General features: G+C 47.6%; 1 protein-coding gene across 1 annotated transcript in view; it reads left to right on the forward strand.

The window, feature by feature from the left end:
• Positions 1 to 5,940, forward strand: part of OTOA (otoancorin) — a 59,947-nt gene extending 54,007 nt beyond the window's left edge. Inside the window, 2 exon segments of the mRNA XM_021686843.2 lie at positions 2,632 to 2,827; positions 5,870 to 5,940. Of these exon segments, the coding sequence (XP_021542518.2) occupies positions 2,632 to 2,827; positions 5,870 to 5,940 (267 nt within the window).
• The last annotated feature ends 9,680 nt before the right edge of the window (positions 5,941 to 15,620 follow it).

Here is a 15,620-nt window from a genome sequence, read left to right on the forward strand (position 1 = left end):
GCACCTTATACATTAATATTTCTGCGAAGAAGTCAGTGATGCCACACTAATTGGAATAAATAGAGACTATAAATGACCTTACATCAATTCAAGGTTTTGCAGGCAAATAAGTTTGTCTTAAACTTTGGGAAAAACATTCAGTTCTGAGATTTTTTTGGACTTCAGAATGGCCGATGAGGAATTATGGACCTGTATAACATTTCCTTTTTAAATTGATTGAAGTAAACATATTTTAGTTGATTTAAAGAAAAGTGTTGAGAAAACCTCAACAGGACAGGTGAGAAACGGCTATAGAAGAAATTGAGGAGGTGGCATTGGATCAGCTGAGGTTAGGGAAACAGGGTAGTCAGGGCCTTGTGTCCCCATACAGGCTTAGGGGAGTGTTTGGTGGGGACTGCAGCGTGCTCTGATGAGGAGTGGCCCTGGTGTTCTCATTTGCTGGGTAACTTGGAAATAAATTCTCTCCACCACAACTGTGGAAGACACACAAACGAGGTTGGACAGATGCCCGTGATGCCACATCGCTGGTTCATTTCAAGACAGATAGCCGACCTTGAACGACTTCACAACACAGGACAGTTTCCAGCACAGAGTAGGTGCAATAGCTGTTTGGGGGGAAATAAACAGTAGTCCTGAAGGCTCCGGAGCTGCCCTTCTGGGGTTTTCTGCAGGGCAGAGGTGCCTTGGTTCTGGATGCTGGCATGTTGCTGAGCACTTTCCCCTGGCCTGGTTTGGAGTGCACTTTGTGGTTGTTTCCTTGTTCAGGGATTTGTCTTTTTCAGAAATTCCTAGGTGCACCTGGGGACGCACTTCTGAAAGGGTATAACCTAGCGCCTTCAGGGCTTTAGGAGTAACATAAGACAGTGCAGTGGTCTGTGGCCTGGGTAGAGTCCAAGGTGAATAAAATTAGCCCTGAATGGGGAAGCTGTTTCTCATCTCTGGCACATCAACGCAGTGTGACAATGTGGGCCCAGTATTGCTGGATCTTCCTTTTATTTTTTTATTATTATTTTATTTACGATTCCAGAGGTCTCCATTTTCATGTGAAACCTGCTGATAATCAAATGTTGGCAACCACTTCGAATTTATTTTTTTTTAAAGCACAGTCCAGTGGGCCTAGAGATTCCATCTGGCTGGTGGGTTGCAAGTCTGCCATGTTGGAAAAAATAGGTAATTTATAGAACACAGACTGTGTTAACGGTAGATGCAAGGTGCAAGCCAGAAGAGTACCTGTGTTGTGTGTGTGTTGGGAGGGGGAGCGGGGAGAGGTGATGCTGACCTCGCATGACAGGTTAGCTATGTTGGAGGGAGGAATAGCATTCCAGGCAGAAGGAAGTACATAGCAGAAGTGCTGCCTCCTGGGGTCCACAAATACAGGTGCTCATTCTCCTGCAGTGAAGAGTGCCGGTGGGAGGCAGCTGGACAGGTGGGCTTGGCCCAAAGCTTGAGGGCCCCATTGCCACATTCAGGAACTGGAACTGTGTCCTGGAAGTGGGCGGCAGGGAAGGATTCTAAGCAGGGGAAGCATCTCCCTAGACAGGGAATAAGAAGAGGGTGAAGGAGGAAAGAGGAGTGGATGAGGGGGCATAACCCCTTTCCCAGAGTCTTCGGGGTCCTTAGAAAATAAGCAGCATGACTTTAGATGCCTCTCTACAAATTCAGAATCCTGCCATCTCATCTGCCATCCCATCTCATTCCAGACCCTCTGGAACTAGCCACCAAGTCCTCTGAGCTAGAAGCAGCTTCAGTCAACATCTTGTTCAGAGTCCTCAAAGACATAAGTGTACTTGGCAGAAGTTCCCACTTCCAGTGGCCATGGCAGACGTCACTAATAGATTACCACACCTTTCCTCCACGTAGCTCTCGCAGGGCTCACCCACAGGGTGCGCAGGCAGTCACGCCAGAGGATCAGAATCCACACAGGAGAGGAGTTCTCGGCGCCATCCCACATCTAGTCCAAAAGCCCAGAGAGGCTGTGAAATTTGCTCGAGGTCACACAGCTAGTATGTGGCAGACCTGGGACACAGATTCAGATCTTTGGCCTTTAGGCTTGTGTTTTCTCCTCTACGCCAGTGTTTCTCAGGTGGGGGACTTGAAACCTGGGGGAAGCACCTCGAACTGAATTAAGAACTGAATTAAACAACGTTAAGTCACACAGTGAGAAAATCATGACTTTCTTTTCAACTCTCCTTTAATGCTGATTACTTCAACGAGGAAGTCTCAGTTTGGAGCTAAAATGTCTTTAACCCTCTATAACATTTCAAGTCTCCTCTTCTTGACTGTTTTTTAAGAGGCCTTGGATTCAGACATTGTTGGCCAACAAAGCCAGCTTGAATGCAATAATGTTCATTTCTTTTGGCTTATTGTTAATGATTACTAATGGAAAGTCAGTTTGGTCTTCCATTTTTGGAAATTTCCACCTAAAATTTTACATTTAAAAAATAAATGTATTCTAGTAGTGAAAAGAGCGATGTGATTTTAAGGAAAAATCTCAAGAAGAGCACAAATGGTACACGGGTATGGCAAAGTTGTGCGGACCCTGGGCGGATGACCGAGGTTTCGGAAGGCCGCGGAGGCCCCCCCCCACCGAGGGCCTCCCCCTGAGGGCGCTGTCCCCTTTCTCCGCTGCAGGAGCTGTCCATGGAGCAGATCGCCTCTTTGGGCCCCGAGAACGCCGCGGCGGTGACTCCAGCCCAGCGCCGGCAGCTGAGCATGTTGCAGCTGCAGAGCCTCCAGCGGGCGCTAGATGGCGCCAACACGCGCTCCTGGCTGGACACGCCCCCGAGCGCCAGTCCCACCCGGACCCCCTCCTCTGGTTCTCCTCCTGGTGAGCGGGACAACCCTCTGCCCGGGCCCCCACCCCTAGCCCCCTTCCCTGTCCCCGAGTACCCCCCTGCCCGTCCTGGGGCGGGGAGGTTCCTAAAGATTCAGAGCGGGGTCTCTCACAGTCTTTGGAGACTCTGCATTCAGAGAAAAATCCAAAGTCCCTACCAAGCGTATGTAAATGACGCTCAACTCTGGCTGTGCTTTCAAGTCACCTGGGGGAACTTGTAAGACAGCCGGTTTCACGGACCCCCCCCCCCCGCCCCAGAACTCGTTGAATCAGAATCTCTCGGGACTAAATGCATTTCAGCGGTTCCCTTGCATCCTACCTCCTTCTCACGGACCAGTATTAATTAATAAATTCAACCAGTGTATGTTGGGCACCTACTTTATGTCAGGCCTGCAGCAGGAGCTGGGAATACAGAGGTGAGAAGACAGGTAAGGCTGTCTTGTAAATGAACAAGGTGATTTCACATCTGGGAAGACTGGGGAAGGAAGGAGGCAGAGGGAGGTGATGGTGACTAGGGCTGAGCTAGGATAAGGGGGTTGGTCCTCTCTTCCTTACCCCTGTCACTTCTTTTTGACCCCTTCTATCTTTAGTGAGCACCATCTTTGGACGAGGCGTGGTGTTGGGCTCTGGGGAGATAGCAGTGACCAAGCCAGATGTGTCCTTGATGCTCACTAAGCTCTCAGTGGAGCATGGGGGTGAGGGAAGGCATGCCTAGCCTGGCGACCATGAGGCCGTGTGACAGGCGCTGTGACAGGGAACACATGGGCAAGACAGCTGACCTAGGCTTGGGGGTTCAGGGAGTGGCCGTGGAAACTTCCCAAAGACAGTAATGTCTAGATTGCAGCCCGGGTTGGGGAGAATATGGACTCAGCCCCATGGAGTGTCCCAGGTAGAAAGAGCAGTGAGAGCAAATACCCAGTGAGCAAAAAGAACTTGGTGCTCAAAACCTCCACTCTACCTTTTCCTGATGTGGATATGTCCCTCCGTCTGCCCCAGCCTTCCCTTGGGCTTGGAGAACTGGGGAATTCCCAATTTCTGCAGCCATAAGTGGCCAGAGGTGGCACCTTTGATTTACTATTATTGTTATTTTTTAAAAAAGATTTATTTATTTTTATTTTTTTAAAGATTTTATTTATTTATTTGAGAGAGAGAGTGAGAGAGAGAAAGAGCACAAGAGGGGGGAGCGGGAGAGGGAGAAGCAGACTCTCCGCTGAGCAGGTAGCCTGATGCGGGACTCGATCCCAGGACTCCAGGATCATGACCTGAGCCGAAGGCAGTCGCCTAACCAACTGAGCCATCCAGGTGCCCCAAAAGATTTATTTATTTATTTGAGTTGGGGGGAGAGGGACAGAGGGAGAGGGAGAGAATCCCAAGCCAACTCCCCACTGAGCTTGGAGCCCAGTGCAGGGTTCGATCCCGTGACCCTGAGATCATGACCTGAGCTGAAATCAAGAGTCAGATGCTTAGCTGACTTAGCCACCCAGGTGCCCCTGATTTACTATTATTATTTTAAAAACTTTTCATTGAAGTATAATATGCATACATTTAAATTTTTTGTTTTAGAGAGAGCCGAGTGGAGGTGGGGAGTGGGAGGGAGGGGCCGAGGGGGAGAGAGAGAGAGAATCTTAAGCAGGCTCCACACCCAGTGCAGAGCCTGATGCGGGGCTCAATCTCATGGCCCTGCGATCATGACCTGAGCTGAAATCAAAAGTTGGACACCTAACTAACTGAGCCACCCAGGTGCCCCCATTTAAAAATTATTTTTAAATATTGTGTTTTGTGTGTATTATATAACACACACAAGAGATAATGCGCAGGATTCAAACTATGTAAGGGCTGAAAAGGAATGCAGTGCAATGTCTCCATCTGTCTGTCCCCTGTCCCCTCAACACGTGTTCCTTCCCCAGAGGCAAGTAATGTTACCAGCTTCTTGTGTATTTGTCCAGAGATAGTCTATACATATCCATAGATTATCTCTGCACTTTTATAAAAGGTTGTTATACCCTTTGTTCTGCACCTTGCATATCTCATTTAACAATATATCTTGGAGACAGTTCTGTATCTGTACATAGTAAGCCTTGCAATTGTTGGTTTTCTGGCTACACCATAACTGTATTTAACCAGATGTCTACAGAAGGATATTTCCATTTTTTTGTTTGTTTGTTTGTTTTTTAACTATTACAAACAAGGCTTCAGGGGATAACCTCTTATCATTTGCATCTGTCTGAGTATATCTGCAGGATAAAATCTTCAAAGTGGGATTGCTGGGTTAGAGGGTGCATGCATTTGTAATTTTGATGGATATCACCAAATCCCCTGTAGAGGCAGGACCAGTTTTCCCTTGAACCAACAGCGTCAGAAAGTGGTGTCCCTGTAGGACCCTAGATGCCTTCTCCTTCCCTTCCACTCCACAGGCCCTTCCTGTGAGTGAGGCCCTTAATCTCTTGTTTCCTAAACTTGCTTCATTATCAGGATCACCTGGGAGGAATCCTTCAAATACAGATTCCTGGGGCCTCATCCCAGGCTTGCTCAATCACAATCTCCAGGGGAGGATCCTGGAATTTGCAATTTTTTCTAAGATTTTATTTATTTATTTGAGAGGGAGAGCGCCTGCGAGTGGGAGAGAGCATAAGCAGGGGCAGGAGGGAGGGGCAGAGGGAGAGGGAGAAGCAGATTCCCCACTGAGCAGGGAGCCCAAAGTGGGCTCGATGCTAAGACCCCGAGATCATGACCTGACCCAGCCAAGCGCCCCCTGGAATTTGCATTTTTAACAATCTCCCCAGTGACTCTTATGATTAAGGCAGCTCTGGTACAAGCTGATTCACACAATGTCATTTAATTTTTACTCCCCTGCGGCAGCCCCCTCCACCCCCCCCCACGCCCCCTGCTTTGGGGTCATTATTCCCGCGTCCGAGAAGAGCAAACAGCATTCTGGGAGATCAAGTGAGGTCCAGAGGGAGACCCAGGGAGCTGGGCATGCTGTGTTTGCCCTCCGAGGGCTGCTGAGACCTCATGTGCACTCCTGTCTCCTTCTAGGAGGCCCTGTCACATGGGGTCCTTGGCTTGGCTGTCCTCTGCTGGTTCTCCTGCCCAAGACCGTGTGGTGAGCAGTGCGTGCGCATGGCCCTTCAGTGTCCAAGCAGCGGGCCCCGGTGTGTGGAAACAGAGGCACTCCAGACTGTGAGACCCCCTACCCCCACCCACAGCCTCCACTGGGGCAGGGAGCCCCCAGGGCCTGGAAATTTAAAGGCACTGAATGGAAGAATAATTATTAAAAATGATCTTAAAAAGTTCTTAAGCTGGCCTGTATCCTCAGCAGAGAGCCATTCTCTGCCCTGTTTCAGCCTCTCTTGCTTTCCAGCTTGGGGACAGAGAAACTGTGGGGAGGGAAGGATGTTTTCTGTCAACAGCATGAGGATCTTATGTACAAGTCACTGCCCTCCCTCCAGAGAGAGATGCCAGGGGGTGGCAGGTGTTGGCAAAGGCACCATTTTAGCTGGGGCCTGATCTGGCTTCTTCTCTGGCTTAACGTCCCTCCCTTGGAGCTATAGGCTGCATTGGATTTCTCCTTCTTAGATATTTAGCAGAGCTGAAATAAATGAATCCCTCAACAGAAGCCAATATTCCTGCCTGATTGCTGGGACTAATTGATGTTTCGGTGGGCCTTGCATTGCATGGAAATTAAAACATTTAACATGGCTCAACGTTAAGTCAATTTTTTTTTTTAAAGATTTATTTATTTATTTATTTGAGAGAGTGAGAATGAGAGAGCAAGAGAGAGAGAGAACATGAGAGGGGGGAGGGTCAGAGGGAGAAGCAGGCTCCCCGCCGAGCAGGGAGCCCGATGCGGGACTCGATCCCAGGACCCTGGGATCATGACCTGAGCCGAAGGCAGTCGCCCAACCAACTGAGCCACCCAGGCGCCCCAATGTTAAGTCAATTTTTAAATACATTTTCTAGATGCCTTCCATTTCCTTGGGAGTCAGCTGAATGAATGGTCATGGAGTTATCAGTTAAGCTTTCAAAAAATTCCTTTTCTGACGAAATCGGTGGCTCTTCTGGGTTTAAGTTTTTCTGGGCTTTGGGGATGGGTTGAAATAAAAGAAAATACACACTGTAAGTCTGTCACCCATGTGATTATTGCCCAGCAGAGCAAAGTCAGCCCACTGGCCCAATCCTTTTGGAGGCTGGGAGGGATGGAGTTCCTTCTGGAAATCTGCAGGATGCTCTAGGCCTTCAGCTCAGGAAAGGGGGACGGAAGTGTACTTTGCCACCTCCCAGGCTGTTACACCGTCTCAAAAACAGAAATCAGAGCTGTTTCTCGTGACTTCCCTTAGGTAGCAAGTTAGGCATCCTGGGCACTCATGTTCTGCCACCAGCATGCCCTGCGTTCTCTTCCTGGTCACGCATCCACAATAGACGTCTCATCTAGATAAGACGAAAAGCCTGCATGAGTTCCCAAACATCTCTGGCGTTCCATAAGAGGTGGGAGGATTTTAAAAAGCAGCATGGGTAGGTGTTATAGAGACTGGTGTATTTTCAGATGTCACATGCAGTTATTCTAGAACATCAAAATACTGGCATATGGAAGGTGTGGCCCCGCAGGGGCTATGTAGGATCTGACTTGGTTCTTCATTCATGTTGGCGGGGAAATGGCAGCTCATGTTGCTTCTCAATCACAGATCATTGATCTTGTTACTGACAGCACCAGCCGCCCAGTTTAGCTGGGCCAGACTGGCTGATCAGAGACAGGGGTTGCACGAGAATGGGTCTGTGCAGGTTCTGATTGGGTCGAAGCAGCCTTGGATCCAGCTCAGTATTCCCACTTTTTCCTTTGGCCTTGGATTTTCCTGGGGAACATCAATAAAGACAACTTCCCTTTGAGTCAGACTTCATGCTGCCAATGTCATGGAGCTCTTGTGCCTCCCCTTCCCCTTCTTCTTCTTCTTCTTCTTCTTCTTCTTCTTCTTCTTCTTCTTCTTCTTCTTCTTCTTCTTCTCCTTTTTTAAAGATTTATTGACTTATTTTAGAGAGGGGGGAGAGAGCACGAGTGTGCACTCAAGCAGGGGGAGGGGCAGAGGGAGAGGGAGAGAGAATCCTCAAGCAGACTCCCTACTGAGCATGGGGCCTGACATGGGGCTCGATCCCAGGACCCTGAGATCATGACCTGAGCCAAAATCAAGAGTAGGCTGCTTAACCAATTGAGCCGCCCAGGCGCCCCACATCACCTTCCCTTCTGATCATTTGGTTTTGATTGAATTCCTGGACCCTCGTCCCATGTTGGATGACAGCAGTGACTCCCAGAGGGCCAGCTCTGCATCAAGCCCTGCTCTGAGGGCTCTGCCCGTACCCTTCGCTCACTTCGTTGTCATCACGACTCTGCCAGGTGGATGCAGTTAGGATTCCCGTTTTCCAGATAAGGGGACTGAGTCCGAGAGGTTAAGGAACTCTAGTCAAAAGCCTTTCGGATAATGAGGATTTGTATCTTGACTTTTTACCTTGCACTATGCTGCTTCTGGGTGAGTATCTTTTAACTTCTCCAATAAGTCAGATCAGAGAGAGATTCTGTAAATCCCTTCACCTCCTCCTCTGGTGGGAGGCCAGCTTTCCTCGCAGCACATATAATTGGTGATTGCCTCAGGCAGGAAGACAAATCCAGCTTATGCCCTGCAGGACCCCTGGGGTCTCAGGTTGAGATGCGCAGTCCTTTGCATGCAGGGAAGCAGCAGGTCACACTGGCAGGTGCTGCTTCCGTTCACCTTTCAATGTCAACCCTACCGTTGGATTCCCAGCCTCCATCTTCTACAACTTGTAACTCTCCCCACCTCCCCCATGCAGGGATCATAGTCACTCACTCCCATGCAGGTCACAGGGTGCTGGCCATGGTCCTAATTGGTCAGGGCCTGTACCATACTGGGTATCAAATATTTGAATATCATGCCAGTGAGATCTTTTCGTGGAACCCCCACCTTCAAGCCCAATGCAGACGCTGAGCCTGGCTTGATGGTGTAACTTCAGTGTGCCATCCAGTGGGACCTAGAATTACATTGTTCTCTCTAGTCCTGGTTCCCAGGGAGTCTCCACAGCTGCTGGGGATGGGCTGCACGGCCAAGGAGAGGTGGCTGTGTCTTGGGGTATGTGTGTGTGTATGTGTGTACCTGGTTTTACTAAAGAAATGCTGTCATGATGGAGAGTGACAGCACAGCAAAGAACTTAACATTAAGTATTTGATATTTCTTTGTCCTTAAAAGTTTGCTGCCCATTCTTACCTTTAAAAACATCTATATTGCTTTCTTGGAAAACATATATGTATAAAATTTTTTTTTAAATAGTAGAAGTAAAATTAATACACTGCAGAATTGCCAGGCCACACAGTGACAGGTGGGACACCTCCAAAGTGTGTCTTGGAGTGAGTACCCACTCTATAAATCCATCTCAGGTGTCCAGTGACTCCTAGGATTTTCAGTCATCTTAGGGGATTCATTTTATACTTCTCTGCCTTTACTGTCTCAGTCACTGATTGTTTCTGAAAGGGATATGGGCTTGTTTGACCTTTTGACAGATATCTGCAACTTGCTCGCCTTTCTAGTCTTCTCCTCCATCCTGCGTTTGATAAGTCAGACCAGACATGCTGATGGGAACTGGAAGGAGGGGCCACCCTTAGGCAGAAGAAGACTGAAGAATTGCCGTCAGTCTCTGAAATCCTCTGGAACGCTCCTGGGTGTGGTGGCCTGAATGACTGACCCCAATTCCTTCCATTACTCCCTTGATTAGGCTTGTACATCCAAGCCTTTGCCATGTGACTTTGTCATGCTTCTCAACACTGCTTGCTTTGGCTTTGGAAGGTGAGCAGAAGTGATAGATTCCACCAACGGCCATCATAAATGGGCTCGCATGATTTAGCCTGACCTGTTAGTAGTTGCTTCTCCATGTGAGGCAACATGTAGATGAGGAGACATATGGAACGGACATGAACCCAACCTTGCATGCAGGGAAGCAGTGGGTCACACTGGCAGGTGCTACTCCGGTTCACCTTTCAATGTTAACCCTCCTATTGGATTCTGTACCCAGCAGAGTCAGAACCAACCTGAATACTCAGGAGCAAGAAATAAATACTTGTTATGGGAAGGCATTGAGACTTTGGGGTTATTTGTTACTGCAGCCAAAGCTGACTTACACACCATGTCTTCCACATGCCCTCCTCACACCGTGCTGGTTCTATACTGTGGATTGGAAGATGATACACTTTACCCCAGATCACACTGACTGAACAGGAAAGGACTGATTCCAGAAGAGTTCGGTTACCAAACTGTGTTGGACAGAATTCTAAGATGGCCCTAAGGTCCTTGGTGTGCATATCCTGTGTAATCTCCTCCCCTTGAATATAGGCAGAACCCGTGGGTGTGATGCAGTGTCACTCCTAAGACTAATTTTTATTAATCTGTTGGCTTAATCAAAAGGGAGATCATCATGGGGGGGGCGCTGATGTAACCAGGTGCACCATTAAAATGAACTAGGCCCTTCCTGAAGTCAGAGGTATTCAGCATGAGAGACCATGTGGCAAGGACCTAGTATGGACCGTGGAGCTTAGAGGTCCCTGACTGACCGCCAGCAAGAGAATGGAGACCTCAGTCTTACAATCATAAGGAACTCAAGTTTGAAAACAGCCAGTGATCTTGGAAGAGGACCCAAGCCCCAGATGAGACCCCAGTCACAGCATGCTTTCAGCCCAGTGAGACCCTAAGCAGAGAATCCAACTGAACCACACTCAGACTTCTGACCTCCGGAACTATGAATACACAGAGTAAGGGGAAATGAGTGCAGGGTAGGCAAATGTGAGATGTGTATGAGGAGCTGAGAAACAGGCAGCCATCTTTGAAACAGTCTAGTTCTGGAATGTAAGCTTAACTAGGAAACCTGTCTGTGTGCACAAACCCCAGCTGGGAAGAAGTTTCTCTGGGTGGGTATCTTATTCCTTTTCAGTTTCTCCCTCAGGGATCTTTTACTTCTTGTGAAGAGGGAGGCATGTTATGTTTATTTATCTTTAGTGCTTGTCACTTTATAATGACTCAGCATCAATTCTTCCTTCCCCACAAGACTGAATTTCCTTTGGGGAAACTTCCATCCATGTGGATGAGGTCAGATTAATCCCACCTTCAGCTGTAGGGCTGGGCTCTGATTCTCTTAAACCAAACAGCATATCCCGTTCCTTAGTCCACAGGCATTGATTCAGGGATGGGCCAGTGAGAGCCAGGCCATGGATTTTTATTTAACTGTTGGAGGGGAAAGAGAGAGCCAGCCAGACAGACACAGACACAGAGAGAGAGAGACAGGAAGGGAGGGAGAAAGAAAGAAAGACTGAGACTCTCTTTCCTTCTGGACATGGACTGGCTAGCCATCTTGAAATCGTGAGAAGAGAAGCCATGAAGGAATGGAATTAAGAAATGGTGTGGGCGTGTCTGGGTGGCTCAGATGGTTAAGTGTCTAGCCAAAGGCACTAGGTACCAGGTCCTAGGATCGAGCCCCGTGTCAAGCTCCCGGCTCAGCGAGGAATCTGTTTCTCCCTCTGCCTCTCCCCCGCTCATGCTCTATCTCTCTGTCTCAAATGAATAAATAAAATCTTAAAAAAAAAAAAAAAGAAGAAAGAAAGAAATGGTGTGAGCAAACCTAGGTTCTGGTAAAAGGTTTTAGAGCCTGGATCAAACCATACCTGCAGATCTGCCCCTGGTCCATTCAGTTACGTGAACAAATTTGGGTTGGATTTTCTGATACCTCCAGCAGTTGGAATGGTTTCTCTTGCTTTTCTTAATTTTTGGGTGTCTGAAAGTTTTTTATCATAGGTGCAGCTGATCGCAAAATGCTATTTTCTCTGTAACAAGTAGAGTATGGACATTCTGGCTTCACAGGGCCCCAGACAGCACCAGGCTTTACCTTGAATTCAGCTCAGATGCACCTTAGGGTCTGATGGGTTACAGGAACCCTGTTTTTGAAAACCGTCTTTACACAGATGATAAAATAGCAAAATAGTATTTAAGGTTTTTGCCTTGAGCCCTAGGCTTGTTCTGGAGATGACTCTCATTGGGGGTGAGAGACTTGCTCCTCCAGCCCTCCGGGGGCCTTCCTTCTTGGGAATTTGGCCTCAGGGGGACTGAGTCATACCAACTGACTCCAGGTACCCAAGTCTGGTTGCAGATTTGCTTGTCCAGCTGGGCTTGTGCCTCCTGTCCCCCAAGGGTGGCCATATCAGCTCCTGCTTTTCTTCCTCCTGATTTAGCATTGTGCAGGACAAGAATTCTAGGGTGCAGGGGATGGCCTTTAGCCCTCTTGTATAGTCTGGGTTTGCTCACACAGCAACTTGCTCTTTCCAAGTCTCTCTCTCTCTTTTTTAAATATTTTATTTATTTGAGAGAGAGAGAGAGCACGAGAAGGGGGAGAGGCAAAGGGAAAGGGAGAAGTAGACTCCCCACTGAGCAGGGACCGCGATATGGGGCTCGATCCCAGGACCCCGGGATCATGACCTGAGCCGAAGGCAGACACCCAACCCGCTGAGCCACCCAGGCGCCCCCCCCGCCCAGGTCTCATTTTCTAAGTGGCATCCCGCAGCGCCTTGTCTCATGACTTCTTGTGAAGGCCTCTCTGATCTTTGCACAGATGCAGGGGGCTTGTCTCTTTGTTGGTGTATAGTCCATGACTGTTCCCATAATCAAACACCCGCACTGGTCTTGTCGATTACTTAGCTATCGAAATGAAAGAACAGAAGCTTGGAGATGATATGCAATGATGCCAAGCCCCAATACTGATCCCCGTAAACATACTCTTAAGGTTCTGGCTCCCCACTTCTCCCCAGGGCCCGACACTCTTGCAGGATCCTTGTGGTGTGCTCGCAAGCCTTCCCTCTAGTGCCTGGCACTGTACTTCCCAATAAGACCTTTGGACAGGCATGACTTCTTCCAGTAGCTCCAGTGTGTGCCTTGGTCCATGCTCTGGGAGATCCTCTCTGGGTGGATGCAGGAAGCATACTGCCAGGCATACCTACCTTTTCTCTTCCAGAGGAAGACCTGTATTTTAAAAGCTGTTTTGAGGGGCACCTGGGTGGCTCAGTTGGTTTCGGTTAAGCATCTACCTTCGGCTCAGGTCATGATCTCAGGGTCCTGGGACCGAGCCCCACGTCGGGCTCCCTGCTCAGCGGGAAGCCTGCTTCTTCCTCTCCCTCTGCCTGTCACTCTGCCTACTTGTGCTCTCTCTCTTTGTCAAATAAATAAATAAAATCTTTAAAAAAATAAAAATAAAAGCTGTTTTGATTCTCCATGATGCTTGGAATACCAGCCTTTGAGAGCCTACAATGTCCGCTCATTCCCAGGAGACTTTTTACGACTTGTGTACTTTTAAAAGCTCAGATCAAGCTGCCTGGCTTTTTTGTTGATGTGTTGGATACTTTCTCCCTATACCTCCAGATCCACTCTCCATTCTTCTCAATTCTATCCACCCCGGGGCCCTGATTACATTCTAAATGTCTAGAATCTACAGAGACAGTAAATTAGTGATTGCCAGTATTTGTGGGGAGGGCAGAATGGGGAATGACTACTATTAACGGGTGCAGAGTTTCTTTTTGGAGGATCCCAGCTCCCTTCCCACCACCCTGAGGATTAGCAGCGGCTGTGCTCCTCCTTGGAGAAAACAGCTCTTTCTTACAGCTACCACTCCCTGGGGTCCAAAAACCTCTTTCTCCCCTTTCCCTTTTAGACATGGGTCATTAAGGGCTCCCACTGTTGACAATTCCAAGGTACTTCATATCTCTTGTTTTCTCTTAACCCTACCCACACCTCTGTAATAATTTCTTCATTAGGCTGTCCTCAATAACCCCATTTGAGTGTGACATCCATTTCCTGCTGGGACCTGACTGGTCCATTTAAAACATCCATTATCAAAGAATGCACCCTCCAAAGACTGCAAGGGGAATCCTAGAGAAAGTTCTCCAGCATCCCTTTGATTTGAGATGGCTGTCTACTTCCAGCATGGCCTGAGTCAGGTCAATTAGTGCTGCCCTATTTTGTCTGATCAAGTTTGTTATTGATGTCATGAAGATGCATACCTCTTACTTGGTTGACACCTTAATTGCAGAGAATTCTCACTCTTTCTGACTTCTACTCCCAAACTTGTGGACAAACTCCTCCAGGTGCCCCGCAGAATAGAGTCCTCTCTGTTGTCACAGACCAGCTTTCTCAGGGAATTGTGCTGCTTTTAGATCTACAAAATATCTATTACATAAGACTTTCAACTTCTTCTTACATATATTGCTATTCAATAGCTGAAAGCCATCGAAAAATGCATGCAAACAAAATTTTAATCTAACCAAGAAAATGCCCCTATGACATTGTTCGAATCAAGTTACCATGTCAGTGTGAAGGAGTATATTCCATCGGAGAAAAGCTTTTAAAGCCTTATGCTTTTTTTTTTTTAAAGATTTTATTTATTTATTTGACAGAGAGACACACAGCGAGAGAGGGAACACAAGCAGGGGGAGTGGGAGAGGGAGAAGCAGGCTTCTCGCTGAGCAGGGAGCCCGATGTGGGGCTTGATCCCAGGACCCTGGGACCATGACCTGAGCCGAAGGCAGATGCTTAATGACTGAGCCACCCAGGTGCCCCAAACCCTATGCCTTTTGACATTTCAAGTAGTATGTTAGACAAGACGTCTGCTGCAGAAATATCGTTACCAACATTGTCAGGGGAAAAAATGGGCTAGCAAAGAATTAAAGAACACATGTCCATTGAACTTGATGAAATAACTTTAGAAGCTAAGCCCGTGAAATCTTTACAGCGAAACTGTGGAGACACTGGAGAGTTCTCCTTTTGCAGATTTTGATTCCATTGGTTCATGCAGGCACATCCTGGGGGAGCCGAGACTTTGATAAGCGCCTAACACATACCCAGCAAGAAAGATAAATGTAGGTGTTTACATCAAGGTGTTAGACATGTGATCCAAGAAGTTGGCAAAAATGTAGCAAAGTAATTGTAGTGATGGTTTAAAAAAAGCAAAAGAAGCAGGGAAAGCTTCAGAAGCAGGTTATGTGAAAAAAAAAAATCAGCATGTGGCCATTTGTGACTTGTCTATCCAAGCGCAAGCCACCAACCACTCTCACCCGGATCCCTGCAAGAATGTCCTTGCTGTTTCTCCCTGTCTCAGATGTGCCCTTCCATTCTATTGGCAACACAACTGGAACGAGCCTTTCAAAAGGTAAGTCAGAGCATTATTTATAATAGTCAAAAATGTAGAAACAACCCAAAAGTCCATTGACTGAAGAATGGACAAACAAAATAGAGGGGTCTATCCATATGATGGAATGAAGTAAGACACCTGCTATGACACAGATGAACCTTGAAAACACGTTAGGTGAAAGAAACCTGTCACAAATGACCACCTATTGTATGCATCCATTTATATGAAATGTCTAGAATCTACAGAGACAGAAAGTAAATTAGCGATTGCCAGTATTTGTGGGGAGGGCAGAATGGGGAGTGACTACTACTAATGGGTGCAGAGTTTCTTTCTGGGGTGATGGAAATGTGCTAAACTTGACTGTGCTGATGGTTGCCCAACTCTGTGAATATACTAGAAGAATTGACTTGTATACTTTACATGGGTAAATTCTGTGGTGTGCAAATTGCATCTCAATGACAGGTATTAAGAAAGAAGGCGTGTATGAAAAATTTGAATTTTGTAAAGTTGCTGGATTAACCAGGCCCTATGCAGTTTTGAGTAAGCATACATTCAGTTTACTGATACC

This window comes from Neomonachus schauinslandi, chromosome 5 (genome assembly GCF_002201575.2).
Source record: "Neomonachus schauinslandi chromosome 5, ASM220157v2, whole genome shotgun sequence".
NCBI classification, from domain to species: Eukaryota; Metazoa; Chordata; class Mammalia; order Carnivora; family Phocidae; genus Neomonachus; species Neomonachus schauinslandi.